At 40.7% G+C, this 17251-nt stretch overlaps 1 protein-coding gene across 2 annotated transcripts in view; it reads left to right on the plus strand.

Annotated features, from left to right (window-relative positions):
- The window catches only part of sgtb (small glutamine-rich tetratricopeptide repeat (TPR)-containing, beta), a 34460-nt gene extending 17941 nt beyond the window's left edge, over nt 1–16519 (plus strand). Inside the window, exons 6-12 of one of the 2 annotated variants that reach the window (XM_004910377.4) lie at nt 8891–8995; nt 9136–9274; nt 9362–9424; nt 10262–10299; nt 12252–12335; nt 14131–14276; nt 16272–16519. In XM_004910377.4, the coding sequence (XP_004910434.1) occupies nt 8891–8995; nt 9136–9274; nt 9362–9424; nt 10262–10299; nt 12252–12335; nt 14131–14242 (541 nt within the window). In that variant the 3' untranslated portion in view covers nt 14243–14276; nt 16272–16519. The remainder of the gene's footprint in view (nt 1–8890; nt 8996–9135; nt 9275–9361; nt 9425–10261; nt 10300–12251; nt 12336–14130; nt 14277–16271) is intronic. The other variant, XM_031894035.1, reaches the window with a different exon arrangement.
- Nucleotides 16520–17251: the final 732 nt, after the last annotated feature.

A 17251-nucleotide genomic window follows, 5' to 3' on the forward strand; every position in this document is an offset into this window, starting at 1 on the left:
CATATATATGTGTGTGTCCTGAAGATGGCTTGAGTCTAAGCCGAAACGTTGAACTAAACACCATTTTTTTGCTTCATACAAGTCCTGTGAGTGTGTGTGTGTGTGTGTGTGTATATTACCTACTAAAACTATATGGTACTTGCTAAATAAACTAAGCATGCTGCTCTAAAAAACACATCCACGCCCACTGCCCTCTCGTCTTAAACCTTTTTATCTCGCTGCTCCTTACCTCTGGAACTCTATCCCTGAATCCCTCCGTAGGGAACACTCACCCACTCTCTTTAAGAAAAAACTCAGCTGTTACCTTCTGGGGCACTAAAACATTATTTTGCCCAGTCCTGCGCTTAAGGGCAAATGCCCATACCTGATGCACTCTTACCTTCCAGTTTGTGCCCGTATGTTACCCAACCACTTAGACTGTAAGCTCTACGGGGCAGGGACCTCCTTCCTACTGTGTCTCATACCACATGGCACTTATATATATATATATATATATATATATATATATATATATTGTATTTATTTATTATATCACTTGTCCTCCTTGTGTGTAATTTTGTATTCTGTAAGATTGTACAGCGCTGCGTACCCTTGTGACACTTTATAATAAAGTTATACATATATTTGTGGCGTAGAAATCAACGTCATTTCCAGAATACATTTCCAGAATACTAATCGTACTATAAACAATAAATAGTACAATTTCCTCACTACGAGATTATGTAAAACCATAACTGCTATTTTAAAAAACAAAAAAAAAATTTGGGTCATTAATTAGGCTTATACCTTAACAATTACTACTGTATAAACAAAGTTTTAATAATAACATTAAAGAAAGACACTAAAGAAAAAACACTAAATTAAATTAAAAAATCATGTAAAACTACATTACAGGCAGGCACTATTAATAGTCTGACAATACTAACTTGGGGTGAGTAGATTTATCTTAGTATTTAGGTCAATAAATAACTGAATCAGTACTAAAAGAGACAGGACAAAACAGTTTTCAAGAAAAATAAGAACATGTTAGAATTATTTTACCTTAGTTATATTGACAGCATCAATTCTTAGTCCCACGGAGTGTGTATGCAGTCTTCTTATTCAGTTTTGTAATATACTGAAGATGTATATAGCTTCTCAGCACTGGAGTTCATCTTTTTTATACACCTATGTTTGTTCATCCCCCACTAGCCATTAATCAGTCTTATCAGAAAGGGATAACCAGTGTCCTTAGCATTTCCTGTAAGTCCTTTTTGTCCACTAGACTTTAAACTAGAATTTCCTGTAAGTCCGTTTGTCCACTAGACTTTGAATGAATATACAATATAATTAAAATAATGAAAACAATTTTGTAATGTCTATAAAAGTTGATACTTTATTGAAACACAACCATGTGCCTTGACAGAGTTCAAATCAGTTTTAATGTCAAATGGTTTTAAAATGCATGATACATACATTAGATTGTTTTGTTACTGCCCTATTAGCTGTGTTTACAATATGCAGTATAACATTGTAGCTTTTACAGTGTACATTTTTAATTCTTAAACTACGCCAGTGTTTCCATACAAAATGTGAAACCAATTGATCATGTTGTTTCAAATCATTGGTAAAATAACTCAGTACATTTTTAAACAATAAACCACTACAGATTTGATGAATAAAAAATATACAGAATTCCCCACACACAGCTGAGAGAGAACTTTGCAACTGTTCATCGTGAAATATAATTTTATCAGCATTTTTCTTTATGAAACAGAGAATTTCATGAGGGTACAATCCACTCAGGGGTGATATTCCAAAAGAGTCAAAGAAAAGTACATGTCTTTTATGATCAATATAGACAGCTAACCAGTGTTCGCCAGGCCGTCTTGAATTGTGAGTGTTTATAATAAATGCAGCCGGTAAATCTTTCAGTTTGTGTATTGGTAAAAGATCACATGGTAAAACTCCAGCAAATATATGCCTGGTACAGGGGTCAGCAGTTAAAATCCGCGTTAGTTCCAATGTATTCATGGTTTTTTACTTAGAGAAAATCATAGAGAACCTCACGTCTCTGGTTTACTTCAGTAATATTATCAAACACGCCGTACACTATCATATTAACCGTTCTGTCCAAAGCTCTTGAAAAACGTATTTCATCTCTTAGGTTGCCATTACGAATCAGAGAAAAATGGTTGCTGCTTTCTTGGTCTGGAGTTAAATCAAAACCAAATAGAGTATAACCACCAAGAAATGACTCCCTGGGGCGCATTTACAAAAGCACGAACGCTCGAGCGTTCATGCGAACACTCCGAGCGTATTTTCGCCTATTTTTTCGGGCATCTGCACGACTTTTTCGTATGTCGCACGACTTTTTCGGACGTTTGTGCAAAAAAATCAGAAAGGTTTTACCGTTGTTTACAATTGTTCGGTACAAAAATTTCGTGACTTTCGGATCGCCAATACGATATTATCGTGACTAATACGATTTTTTCGTAAGCATTTCGTATGATTTTTTCCCATTCGTGATTCAGATTCGTGGATTAGTAAATGTGCCCCTCTGTCTATTAAAAAACCAGAATCAACGCTCTTTTTACCGGCTATTTGTACAAGTGACATATATTCCCTAATAGCGTTACCATTTTCAAACTCAGCGAGATAAGGCTTGCTGGGGATTTGAATTCCGTCAATGTACAAGGCGGCAAAACACACGTAGTTATGATAAAAGCATCATGGATTTCTATTATAAGCTCCAGAAAATGACTCATTATCAACAAAGCCTAATATTACCAATTTAGGAAGCTGGCCCAAAACCAGATTTTCTTGGTTGCAGACACGACTGCCTGCGGGTATAGTGTAAACTTTCATGCTAACATGATCAATAATGTATTTTGCATTACTTGTTAAAAGTCCTTGGGCATGTCCTATGCGCACTGCTGGTGGTACCTGAACTCTTTTAAAAAAAAGAAACGCATTTAAAATTTGAACCTTAAATGGATCAACCTCTGACGACATTAAGCAAAAAAGATCCTTATTTCTGGTAAGTTTGATTTTCAGATCTAATCCCAGGGCCGCTGCTGACCAAATGGGTGCCCTGAGCAGAAATTTACTTTTGTGCCCCCTCCCCCAAATATTACGGAAGTGCCCCCAATAGAAAGTGCCCCCATATACAGTGCCCCAATTGCCCCCATAAACAATGCCCCCAAGTGCCCCCAATAGAAAGTGCCCCCATACACAGTGCCCCAATTGCCCCCATAAACAGTGCCCCCCATAGACAGTAGCCCCCACACACAGGGCCCCCCAATTGCCCCCATAGAAAGTACCCCCAACAGACCAAGTCATCGTCGGTGGCTCCTTCTCTCTTATGCCGCGGCAACAGGCACTTCTATAAGGTTGCGCCTCGTCGTTGACGTGTGACATCATACGCACGGGCGCAACCTTATAAAAGGGCCTGTCGCTGCCGCATAAGAGAGAAGGAGCTGCTGACGATGACTTGTTATGTTGGTGCGCAGACTGCGTACTCTGCGTAGGGAGCGGCGGTACTGGGTGCCCCCCTGGGAGTTGGTGCCCTACTCAGAGTGCGTACTCTGCGTATAGGGAGTGGCGGTACTGTCTAATCCACTTAATAATAATTTATCCTGTTGAAAAATGTCCCCGTGTAATATGCCTAGTAATTCAATAGTCTTTCCACGCTCCATCAACCGAGCACGTTTTGTGAAACCTTCATTATCCCCATCCAGAACACGTGTATGATGTTGACCAGGCGTATCTTTGTAAAACAAACCAGCTGTGAACTGGGTGGATAAAGCATCCGTACTGTAATTAAGAATAGTCTCAATGTATGCCCGATAGGCGTACAAGTTGTTAGATTGCGATATGAGTCTGTCACCCAAGGTGACATCCAGCTGATTGAATAATGTTTCTATAGGATAATTGATTAAACTCACACGTGCACCATCAGCTGGTACTGTGTTATCACTTTTTAAGATTCGACATGTGATGTAAAGCAGCGTATTGTTATGGTCTAGGTAATGTTCACCACTACCGGCAATGTAAAATTCCAGCGGCGACTCCAGTGGTTGAACTTCTACATAAAAGCTCTTTTCTACACTGGTTTGTGTGGGTGGGATTTCAAAAAGATCCAGTTCAGATTTTGCACATTCAACTGATGATGTATGGATAAATACCATGATTTCTTTCAGCAATTTGGTTAGAGCTTAAACTATGTCACTTTTGTTCCGTTTCCCAAAACGTTGTTTCTTACTGTCTTTGCATCTGCGCCTTTTATTTTGGTTTTGCGGCATCCATGGCGGAAGTGATGGGGTCCTTTTCCGTTTCTTAGTAGGTCTGTTTTTACCTATGTAGACGAAACCAGAACCTGTCCATCGCTGGTCAATTTATTCATCACTGCTGTTGAAACTTTACCAACAACATCTTTGGCCAGATTTTTAGCAGCCATTTTTACATGGGGTTTTACGATATTTATACCGCGTTTAAAGAGGAACTGCTTGGCGAATCAAAGCTCTAAATAATCCTCCAAGGCCCCTTCCATGCTGATAAGCAGTGCCATGAAAGCCAGCTATGCCGCTACCAGCTTGTGCCTATAATATGAGCTGTAATATGCGGCTCCCCATAGTTTTTAACAGCTACCATATTGTTTTTTAATAGTAGGCACGTCTTGGCCTAAAGTGAAGTTTAACGATGGCCTTCCCGTACTTAAATGACACGCTTCTGTTCTGGTCGCTCTTTATCTCGATTGTGATGTTATCGAAATGATGTTTACTGACAGGTAGGTAATCGGGTTTTATAAATTGCTGTGTAACAATCTCATTGTTACTGCCTGTAATGGGGACTGTACAAAGCAGAGGTGTGTAAAACTCACCAATCCTCTGAGGCCTGATAATATCAGTATATACAAAAAGTGTGTAAAAGGCTGTTTTTATATTCGCACATAATTGGCCGTTAATACTATCATTGAAATTGTTAGAGTCAATACCTAAAATATGAGTCAGCTTGTTGCCGGCTAAGAATCTGTGTGTCCCTTTTACAGTCACAATCCTTTCCAACTCATCGTAACGCAGCTTCACATCATAAGTAGGTGATTTGTAAGGTTTTATTTTATCGTTTATTGCTTTCACCAAATCTTTAACGCTGTTGTACAAACCTGGCTTCACATTTAGCTCTTTCAGGGGTCCACCGTGAATTTCAACATAGAATAGACCTTCATCAGTCTCAAAAGTATTCCAGGTATGTGGGTACTGTATTTCTGTCAAACTGACCTCCCATTCGCCGCGTAGCATAACCGGCTTGGATAATTTTACAGTATACTTAGATATTTCATTTTGAGGAAATGTACTAAGTGATGCGTTACTAGGCAGTGTAATATAGAATGCCTTAATATCTTCTCAATTCTGTAAATACGGTTGTAATTTTCAGGTGTTTTTTGAATTTCTTCACCATAAAATGTACCTTCGATTAGTTCGCTGTTGCTATCCTTCAAGCTATAAATCGGCTTAACGCCTCTAGTGTTTACCGCCGTAATGATAACAATTTCATCTGTAAAGCTCTGTTCATAGCCTGCGGGATGGCAGATGCGGCGGGGCGATTTCAGGAAATCGCCGAAAAAGACTTGCGAGTCTTTTTCGGCGCTTTGCGCGTCTGCGCGTCTGCCATCCCGCCGGCGACTTACATGTTCGCCGGTGGGATGGCAGGGGTAGGCAACTCGGGGAGATTAGTCGCCCGCGAACAGGGAGTTTTGCCGCGGGCGACTAATCTCCCCGTGTGCCAGAGCCCGTATATTTTGAAATTCTCACGTGATCACCAGGCTTGAGGATTGGTTTAATTTTTTTAGTTTTAAAGTAGTCCGAGTATATATTTCTCCAAAAAGTAAGTGAATTAGCACTTGTAACATCGGTAGGTTTAGTGCGTGTTGTGCTATGGACTGTATGGTTGTAGCTATATATTAGATCCTTTAAAACGTCTACATAACGGTATGTATTATTTGCTGTAAAATAGCGCCACATTTTTGATTTTAACGTTTTATTAAACCGTTCCACGATAGCTACTTTTACAGTGTTGTTAGTTACAAAGTGGTGTACTTTGTATCTTTTAAATAACGCCTTACACCACTGTTCAAAAATTCTTTGCCCCTGTCAGTTTGTAATTTTTGGGGTATACGGCCACTAAGGGCTCTGGCACACGGGGAGATTAGTCGCCCGCAACAAATCTCCCTTGTCACGGGCGACTAATCTCCCTGAACTACCATCCCAGCGGCGAACATGTAAGTCGCTGGTGGGATGGTACACGCTGCACAGACGATTTCGGCAAATTGACGAAGTTGCCTCGCGAGGCAATTTCGGCGATTTGCGTATATCACGCCGCCATGTGTGCCATCCCACCGGCAACTTACATGTTCGCCGGTGGGATGGCAACTGATGGCAACTCAGGGAGATTAGTCGCCCTGGAACAGGAAGATTTGTTGCAGGCGACTAATCTCCCCGTGTGCCAGAGCCCTAAGAAATATAGATTCAATAGCTTTTGAAACAGTGGCTCCAGTTTTATTGGGTAACATAACTACCCATGCATATTTTGAAAGCACGTCGATTACTGTGAGGATGTATTTTAAACCATCATTATACTTTGCAAAATCAGTCATAGACACCAAATCAGCCTGCCATTGAGAGTCTATATCTGAAACACAAATTCTGTTTCTCTTGAAATTCCGTCGTAAAGGTTTGTGCAATGTGTTAGGATCCTGTGCGGACATCCACTGTTTTACATCTCTCCGATTTATTCCTATTTTTTAAATTTTGGTGCAAATTTGCCACACCCCCAAAACTACCTATATTTTGCGGTGTATAGTATGCTTTTTTTTAATACTTCATTAGTCATAATTAATATTGTTAGATAAAATTTTAACTTTCAGTCTTTCTCTTTTTAGAGCACAGGTAAATTGCTTATCTTATCACCACCATACACAGCACACAACAATGGGTCCTTAAGGGATGTCTGTACTGTTTTAAATTGAGGAAATCCCTTTCACAAGTTTTGGAATTTGTTAATCCCCCACTTTGAATCTGAGGGGATGCTCTTGTATATACTACGATGTTTATCTTATCACCACCATACACGGCACACAACAAAGGCTTCAGGAGAGGTTCCTGTACTATTTTAAGTTGAGGAAATCCCTTTCACAAGTTTGAAATCAGATTGTGGACAACTTGTGAAGTTTGATCAGGAACTACAATATTTAGCAATGTCATCATCAAGACCCATATCCTGTAGCAAAGAAATAAGGTTTACTCTCTCATGTCTTATTACCAGCTGCATCAGCTCCTTGTCAAATTCCAAATGTTGTTTTATCTCTTAAGGGCTCTGGCACACGGGGAGATTATTCGCCCGCGACAAAACTCCCCGTTCGCGGGCGACTAATCTCCCCAGATTGCCATCGCACCGGTAAAAATGTAAATCGCCGGTGGGATGGCAAACGCCTCAAGAGGAAACTTGCGTGATTTCATTGAAATCGCACCGCCGCATATGCCATCCCACCGGCAATTTACATTTTCACCAGTGGGATGGCATTTTGGGGAGATTAGTCGCCCGCAAACAGGGAGTTTTGTCGCGGGCGGCTAATCTCCCCGTGTGCCAGAGCCATAAGACCTACTAGAGAACTATTGGTTCCCCACCGGTAAGTGATTTTGTTAATCTAAAACTTAAAACTAAGGATGTACTTTATGTGTGTTACTGTAAAACTGTGTGTCTGTGTGTTTTTTCTGCATACTTTCCTGTATGCTACTATAAATCTTGAAGCGGTCTTTCATAAACAAGACTGCGCATGTCTATGAAAGCACGCTAACAAGCCTGGACATGTTGGAATCAGCTATAAAATATGCCCGGATACGGTACCATTTCCAAAAATATTTGTCTGGGCATGCCTTTGATATCCTCCTGTAATATTAATCATAACCGCTAGGTACCGCTAACATAGAGGTTCATAAACGTGTTATTATGGGTCTATAATGCATTACCATTTTATAACCACATGGTGGCGCTCACACAGCACCATGTATGGAAGGGTGCCATTTCACAAAATGGCACCAACTTACCAATGCATGGTATTGTGGGTAACACACAAAATGGCGGACCATAATCATAAAATGGCGGCTGCGCAGTGGGAGGGGCAATACTGCGCAATGGGTGGAGCATAACACAGGGGCATTATGGGTACTACTCAAAATTGAGTCTCAAAATGCCCGCTGCGCAGTGGGCGGGGCTAAATGGTGGCTCAACATGGCCATAATGCACAGTGGGCGGGGGTAACTGGTCGTCTTGTCTATAGACACACCCATAGCTCCGCCCACCTGTCAAGTTGACGTTTTAAATGCCTATACACTACTCTTATCTCTAGTGTTTACCCCTAGGTAAGGTGGGTTAGGGTTCAAGTATGGCTTGACCATTGCAGGTTTGGGTGTGGCTCGGACTGGGGAATAACATTCTTCTGCTCCCGAACTTTCCCTGTCTTGGAACCTAAGGCAGAAGCAGAAGTAGCGTACAGAGCAGAAAGATGTGGGTACAGGTTGGGTACGGGTCAAACAATGGCAACATTGTGTGGGTTAGTGTCGGTGCAGGTTGAGTTTCTCCTGACCCACCCAACACTAGTCCCAATCCTGTGTATAATCCATTTGCCACCTGTTTATTTTCTGGATCTTGACCATGCCCCCTGCTGGCTGGCTGTCACCACTACAGTAGGACTATGGGAAGTAATTGATTGTGACCAGGCAGCAAGTGAATAAATGAGACTAACAAAACTGTTATAAATGCTATACATGTGTTTCTTTTACTGTTCCTTTTTAAAACTAACAGCCAGCGACTTAAATGGCCATCTGAATTCTCTCTGTGTGCACTTTTGCAGAGCAGCAGCACAAAGTCAGAGAGGAAAGCACAGTGAAGCCGTAATGGACTGCGAGAAAGCCATATGCATTGATCCCAAGTACAGCAAAGCCTATGGAAGAATGGGGTATGAGAGCTACAGAACATTAGCTTGTGATTCCTGTGGGTCTGTGGTAGCACAGGGTGTGTGTGAGCTTGCACTTACTCACAGTACATATATTACAGGGACATGCCTCTAATACCTTTATTATTAATATTATCATGCAGGCGTGCATTGGTTGCTATGTCTAGGTACAAAGAAGCTATTGAAAGCTACCAGAAAGCCCTGGATCTAGATCCTGAAAATGAATCATATAAAATGAATTTGAAACTAGCAGAACAGAAGATGAGGCAGATCCCAAGCCCTGTAAGTAACTCCCTTACTCAGTGTATAATGATGATGCCTGCTATCAGCCAATACTATAATAACCCTTTCTTGCTTTATTTCTTGTAGATCAGCACTGGATGGGGCTTTGATATGGCCAGCCTGATGAACAACCCTGCATTTGTGAGCATGGTAAGATACATTAAAGGGCAAGTACAATCTGGGCTCAGCAGACTCAAGTCATAAGACTGGGGTACATGTAACTTGGTGCATGCCATAATAGGTTCTAATTTCATGATCCATAGATATCAAGGGATTCTACATAAATACAAAGGCTTGTATAGGAGGGCGTGTTTGGTGACTTTAATTGGACTAAGGGGACCTAAAATGGAGATGGATGTAGAAGTATCTGTAGGTAATATTCTCATGTATAAAGCAATGCCAACTGCAGCAGCTAGAAACGGATGCAACCTGCAGCAGCTAGAAACGGATGCAACCTGCAGCAGCTAGAAACGAATGCAACCTGCAGCAGCTAGAAACGGCTTAATACAATCCTGACTCTCAATATGAGAATGTCACTCTTTTAAATAAACCAATTCAGATCCCAACCTTAAACATTCCATACGGATTTGGTTTCCTGCATGCAGAAACATTTATAGATGTATAAATCCAGGAAAGGGCGACTAACAACGAAGGGAAAGAAGATCTCACTTATAAACATAGGAGGTTGGTCTATATAAGAAGAAAATGCATAAACTCTTTGCTTGGCCTACATTGTTACAGTAGACTCGGTTGAATAAATGGCTTTATAAGCTAGTACTCTCCAATACCCTGCCCCTGTTATTTGTGATGCTCCCAAGGTCGGGGCAAAGATTGGAAAATAGCAACTGGGTCTCTTTAATATCAGTAGCCTTGTATCTTTTCACTTTATAAAAAGGCAGATAAAGCCTGCTGATATAAATGGAATGTATCTGTATAATTGATTATTCTAAATAATCAATAGTACTTGTATTTTGCAATTCCTTCCAGGCAGCCAGCTTGATGCGGGATCCCCAAGTACAACAGCTGTGAGTATATGCATCGAGTGGGTTATGAAGCTATCAGTTTAAGCTAGATCACTTTGTGTAAGGGCAACTAAACCTCCGAGGTATAGGCTTATATTGACAATATTAATGCACGGAGCTTCTGTGCCAGTTCCCAGATACATAAATCCTATATATACTAAGTTTTGCCCCAATTTTCTGCCATTTATATCATACTGCCTGCCGGCTTGCCTGCATTCCCTCTCTCTGATGATGCCAAGGGCATGCCTAAATTACCATGTTTACATCATGGAGCATCAGCCTGGGCCAAAACACTGCACAGATGCTAAGCCCTATGGGTCGGAAAGGAAATGGTGCCCACAAGCCAGAAGGTCTGCGCAGCAGCAGATAATGGTGTAACTGAAGCATTACAGCAGCCCCAAGCATTAAAAGTGACTATAAGGGCAAGGGTACCCAGGGCGTTTTTAAGTTACATAGTTACATAGTTACATAGGGTTGAAAAAAGACCATTGTCCATCAAGTTCAACCCATCCGAGTAAACCCAGCACACAACCTATACTAACCAATCTATACACTCACATACATAAACTATATATATACAACCAGTAATACTAACTGTAGATATTAGTATCACAATAGCCTTGGATATTCTGCTTGTTCAAAAACTCATCCAGGCCCCTCTTAAAGGCATTAACAGAGTCTGCCATTACCACATCACTAGGAAGGGCATTCCACAGCCTCACTGCCCTCACCGTGAAAAACCACCTACGCTGCTTCAAATGGAAGCTCTGTTCCTCTAATCTATAGGGGTGACCTCTGGTGCGCTGATTGTTTTTATGGGAAAAAAGAACATCCCCCAACTGCCTATAATCCCCTCTAATGTACTTGTACAGAGTAATCATGTCCCCTCGCAAGCGCCTCTTTTCCAGAGAAAACAACCCCAACCTCGACAGTCTAACCTCATAGCTTAAATCTTCCATCCCCTTTACCAGTTTAGTTGCACGTCTCTGCACTCTCTCCAGCTCATTAATATCCTTCTTAAGGACTGGAGCCCAAAACTGCACTGCATACTCAAGGTGAGGCCTTACCAGGGACCTATAAAGCGGCAAAAATATGTTCTCATCCCTTGAGTCAATGCCCTTTTTTATACAAGACAGCACTTTATTTGCTGTAGTAGCCACAGAATGACACTGCCTGGAATTAGACAACTTGTGATCTACAAAAACCCCTAGATCCTTCTCCATTAAGGATGCCCCCAACACACTACCATTCAGTAGATAGTTTGCGTTTATATTATTCCTACCAAAGTGCATAACTTTGCACTTGTCAACATTGAACCTCATTTTCCAGTTTGCTGCCCAGTTTTCCAATTTTGTCAAATCGCTCTGCAAAGCGGCAGCATCCTGCATGGAACTTATAGTTTTGCACAATTTAGTGTCATCAGCAAAAATAGAAACAGTACTCTCTATGCCCACCTCCAGGTCATTAATAAACAAGTTAAAAAGCAAAGGCCCAAGGACTGACCCCTGCGGTACTCCACTAACCACACTGGCCCAATTAGAAAATGTTCCATTTACCACCACTCTTTGTACTCTATCCTTCAGCCAGTTTTCTATCCAATTACAAATATTATGTTCTAGGCCAATATTCCTCAAATGCGTTTTTTAAAAATGCAAATTGGAGTGTACACATACACATAGGAAGCTCCAGCATGGGCCCTGTATATTATCTGCCTCCCTGTAGGCTCCATGCTGGATCTTTATTGCCGCCTTACTCATTACAGCACCAGGTACCTCCACATGGAGGATATTGTACAGCACTGTACAGGGCAAGAATGATGGCACCAGTAGCAAAGAAGCTCCCAGGCAGCCAGAATTCTCTGAAGTTTTAATTCTGAGGGTGGCACAGCAGTGAGGGATAATGCAGAGCGTGACAGAATAATGCAGAGGGTACAGCAGGGTGTTTGTGCATTGCAGGATGTCTGGCATGATGTCAAATGCAGCAGTCGGACCCGCTGCGGGTGTTGGTGGATTAACAGACCTCTCAAGTCTAATACAGGCGTAAGTAGTTGCTTTATATGCTGTAGACGCTTACTGATAACATGTTCCTTACAAACAGTAGGGAGAATGGACAAGAAATAAGTAGTCGCCTGTTTCATGCCCTAACATTATATTTAGCTTGGGCCCGATACCAAGTAGCAAGTTCAATCCAATAACAAGGATGGGATAAAAACAGCAATAGCATGGAGTCAGCAGTGGCTTAAAGGAACAGTAACACTAAAAAAATGAAAGAGCTTTAAAGTAATAAATATATAATATACTGTTGCCCTGCACTGGTAAAACTGGTGTGTTTGCTACAGTAACACTACTATAATTTATATAATAAGCTGCTGTGTAGCCATGGGGGCAGCCATTCAAGCTGGAAAAAAGGAGAAAAGGCACAGGTTACATAGCAGATAGCAGATAACCTCTGTAGAATACAATAGTGTTTTATCTGTTATCTGCTATGTGCCTGTGCCTTTTCTCCATTGAATGGCTGCCCCCGGGGCTACACAGCAGCTTATTTATATAAATTATAGTAGACTTTCTGAAGTAAACACACAAATTTTACCAGTGCAGGGCAACAGCACATTATATTTTAGTTACTTTTATACACTTTCATTTTTTGGTGTTACTGTTCACCAGGGCAATAGTACATACTATATTAATTACTTTGATTTACTTTGATACACTTTCATTTGTTGGTGTTACTGTTCCTTTTAGACAGGACTAGCCCTTCAAAAGTCTTTATTGCAGAGGTGCAAAGTTTTGGGGCAAAGTGACTTTGCCCCAAAACGTTGCACCTCCGCAATAAAGACTTTTGAAGGGCTAGTCCCGTTTGCAGATGAGTGCCAGTGCTTTTTTTGCTATTTGGATTTTTGGGAGGGTGCCGATCCCCGCCAGCAGTGTGCACCAAGCGCTGAAATTTGGTGGAGTTAAGGGTGTGCGAGGAAGGTCTTTTTGTTCGTTTACTGTTCCTTTTAGACCCTGGGCTGCTGCTCCCCTTGTCTGTAAAACATGGCAGGCAGGGTCCTGTTTGAGTGAGTGTTGCACCTCCATCCTGTCTGATGCCCCAGTGGCTGCCCTGGGCGGGGAACATGTACAATAGAGGAAAATCCAAACTTTTACTCAGCATTCCATGCACATTGGACAGGACTGCCTCAAGGTATCCCCAGACAAGAGAAAAGATTTCAGGGTGGCACCCGGGCCCAGTGCATGTTTCAGTGAAGAGACTCCTTGTCTGAAGTTAGGGATTTTTATCACTGGGGTACCCCAAAGTTGCTTTTTATTATTTAATGAGCGCACTTTCTGCGTGTTTAGATAAATGTGCCCCCTATGTGAAAGTGTATGAAGCCACAGTAATGATTTAAGGGCTTAAGTACATGGGAGATTTTAGTCAGATTTTGTGGGTCAGATTTTATCTGAGCTTGAAATTTGTAGAATCCCCTAAATCTGATCCTCACAGCTAAAAAGTAACGATGGATCAGATAAAGTTGGGTGTTGGGTTTTGTTCCTGCATCTTCATCCAACAGTCAGTCAGTGTATTTCAATGAGAAAAAAGGATATTTACAAGAGCATCAGATTTTATCTTGTCAGATGCAGCACAGCGTTCCCTTCAGGCAAGCGGGTCACATCGGATAGCAAATGTTCCATGTAGTTTACACATCAGATTTTCCAATCAGTCCCGTTATTTTTAATCCCATGCAACTATATCCGAATTTTAGTTGTAACTTTGGGGCCATAAGCAGTTACCGTGCTGAGTAGCCATGAAGCTGCTGCCATTGCCTGGGTTATAACACGTGGTGCTTTTTATTAGGGGGCAGCAGTTTGCTCAGCAGATCCAGCAGCAGAACCCAGATCTGATACAGCAACTGAGGAACCATGTGCGGAGCAGGTCATTCAGCGGCACAACAGAGGAGCACTCTTAAGGCAGAGCAGGCACGTCATCATTTCCACATTTGGGTATTTGGCTAATTCCTATGATATTTGCTAGATTTTATCTGTGCCTTCAAAAATGCTACCATCAGGCTTTCTATTGCTGATTCACAGGACTTACTCTTACAGTCATTTACCTGAGTCGGATGACAGGATATACACAATATACAATTTATGGTACCAGGCTGTTCGGTAATTAATTCACATTGTATGGTGACATAGACACCAGTGCATTCTGCATCTCAGTTGATTGATTATTAAGTAATCAGCTTCTGTGACAGATGTCAATTTCTGCTACAGTTTACATAACTGTGCACTGAGCATGTACAGTGTCACTGACACTTAAAAGGGAGCCTAACAAGATTCAAGATGGGGAGTTGCAGTGAACACATTTGAAAGCCTGGATCATTAACTAATACAGGTATCGGACCCCTTATCCGGAAACCCATTATTCAGAAAGCTCCGAATTACGGAAAGCCTGTCTCCCATAGACTCCATTATAATCAAATAATTAGGATTTTTAAAATTGATTTCCTTTTTCTCTGTAATAATAAAACTGTACCTTGTATTTGATCCTAACTAAGATATAATTAATCCTTATTGGATGCAAAACAATCCTATTGGATTTAATTAATGTTTTATTGATTTTTTAGTAGACTTAAGGTATGAAGATCCAAATTACGGAAAGACCCCTTATCTGGAATACCCTTGGTCCCGAGCATTCTGGATAACGGGTCCTTTACCTGTATCACTAATATAGGGCTGCTGAATGTTCACTATATAAACTACAGCACTTCTAGCCATATTCCTTTTTAGGTCAGTTATTTATCAATGGAAACAAATGCCACCAACTGCATAGAGTGGAAAACCTTCCTTTGCAAGCAGCAAAGGGAGGAGCAATTTCATACTAATACCCTTGGGTTTGAAATGACAGGCATGTGCCCAGATACACTATACGGCCAGAAGTATCTCTATGTTTATAGAAGCAGGAGACATTTTCAAAAATCAGCAAGGTGTCCTGTGGTACTTAGCAAAATAAAGCAATTTATTTGTTTTGTTAGTTATGTGTCCAGAAATCTTACATAGGCTGCTGTATATTTCCTCCAGAAGGCCAGTTATTATTTACAATTTATATTCATTACAAGTCAATTCCCTTCAGTAGTCGACTGTATAGGATTTTGGGAACTTGTGTGATGGACCTATTACCACCTATTACCTATTCATAATTATGTTCCTATAGTCGCTGTAAAATGTTACAGAGCATACAGTATATGTTTATTCACTTTTTTTCTTTATAGGGGACCTGTCACCCTAAGAAATAATTCCAAATCGTTTTCTATTATGTTAGTTGAGCAAAATAAACTTTACTTACTAAAATCTTGTGACTGCACCATCTAGGTGACATCTAGGAAGTGATAAATGGAAAGTGAAAGTACTTCTAATTAAAAATCTGAGTTGTTAATCATATATTGCTGCCCTGCCTCAGGCATAGAGATGGGGCAGTACATGAGTGACAGCTCAGATACATTTATTATATTATAAATACATTTATTACAGGTATGCATGATTTAATAACAAAATTAATTTGGGTTTCATGTTTAGTTTGCAAATTTTGTACCACGGTGACAGGTCCCCTTTAAAGGGACAGTATACACCTAAAAACACCTTTGCTAAAAATCAGCACATTAAATAGGGCTTGTGTAGAAATATTTTCCCATTTGTTGCCATTATTAAGCAATAATTTGAAAGCTGGCCTATGTTCACTGAGCTGAGCTTCCTTCTCTAAGCAGCAGCCTTTGAGCAGTTTATTATCAGGGGCTTCTCAGTGGACTGGTATTTAGTTTTATCAGCTTCTTTGAAGTTCTGTGGGACAGGAAGTACTAAAGTGAAACTGGCTTCATATTCTAAATATCCATTCTATAATATCTCAATTAAAACAATAGGTAAAAAGTATGTTCAGCAGACACGCTTATTCAGCATACGTTACAAGCAAATCAAATCAATCCCTGTGTTGCATTGCAGGCAGCCAGTCAGCTAAAGAGAAGAGAAAGCAAGTGCTGCTCATGTGTGAGGAGAACGGGACTTACGGTGAGAAGGCCGGAGACTGCATCCCCTGAATAACGTTTCATTGTCACACACATCCCGATTGCAGTCTGAGAGGGGAGCTCCTAGAGTGGTACCTGGAGAAGGACTGAGTAATGGAAACATCACTCACTGTCTCTCCTACACTCGCTCCCATACTGCCTTTCAATATACACGTTTCTTCCTCATTGGAGACAATCATGCAGTTTATTTCAGTATCTCACTCATTGTAATGAGGTATGGGACCTGTTATCCAGAATGCTCGGGACCTGGGGCTTTCCATAAATATATACATTTTTTGATTATTAATAAATTATTTGATGTCTAAAAATCATTTAAACATCAAATAAACCCAATAGGGTTGTTTTGCCTCCAATAGGGATTAATAATATCTTAGTTGGGATCAAGTACAGGTACTGTTTTATTATTACAGAGAAAAGGGAATCATTTAACCATTAAATAAACCCAATAGGGCTGTTCTGCCCCCAATAAGGGGTAATAATATCTTAGTTGGGATCAAGTACAGGTACAGTTTTATTATTACAGAGAAAAGGGAATCATTTAACCATTAAATAAACCCAATAGGGCTGTTCTGCCCCCAATAAGGGGTAATTATATCTTAGTTGGGATCAAGTACAGGTACTGTTTTATTATTACAGAGGAAAGGTCAATTATTTTAAAAATCTGAATTATTTGATTAATATGGAGTCTATTGGAAATGGCCTTTCAGTAATTCAGAACTTTCTGGATAATGGGTTTCGGGATAATGGATCCCATACTGGTATTTATTTTTATAAGAATGTATGAGACTGCTCATGAATGTACTATGGATTCAGGGTGAGGGCATGGTGCCTGGGCGCAGTCAGCTTCTTCCCTAATCCAAACCCATGTGACCACTGTCACACAATTGTACTTCAGTT

This window comes from Xenopus tropicalis, chromosome 1 (assembly GCF_000004195.4).
Source record: "Xenopus tropicalis strain Nigerian chromosome 1, UCB_Xtro_10.0, whole genome shotgun sequence".
Taxonomy (NCBI): Eukaryota; Metazoa; Chordata; class Amphibia; order Anura; family Pipidae; genus Xenopus; species Xenopus tropicalis.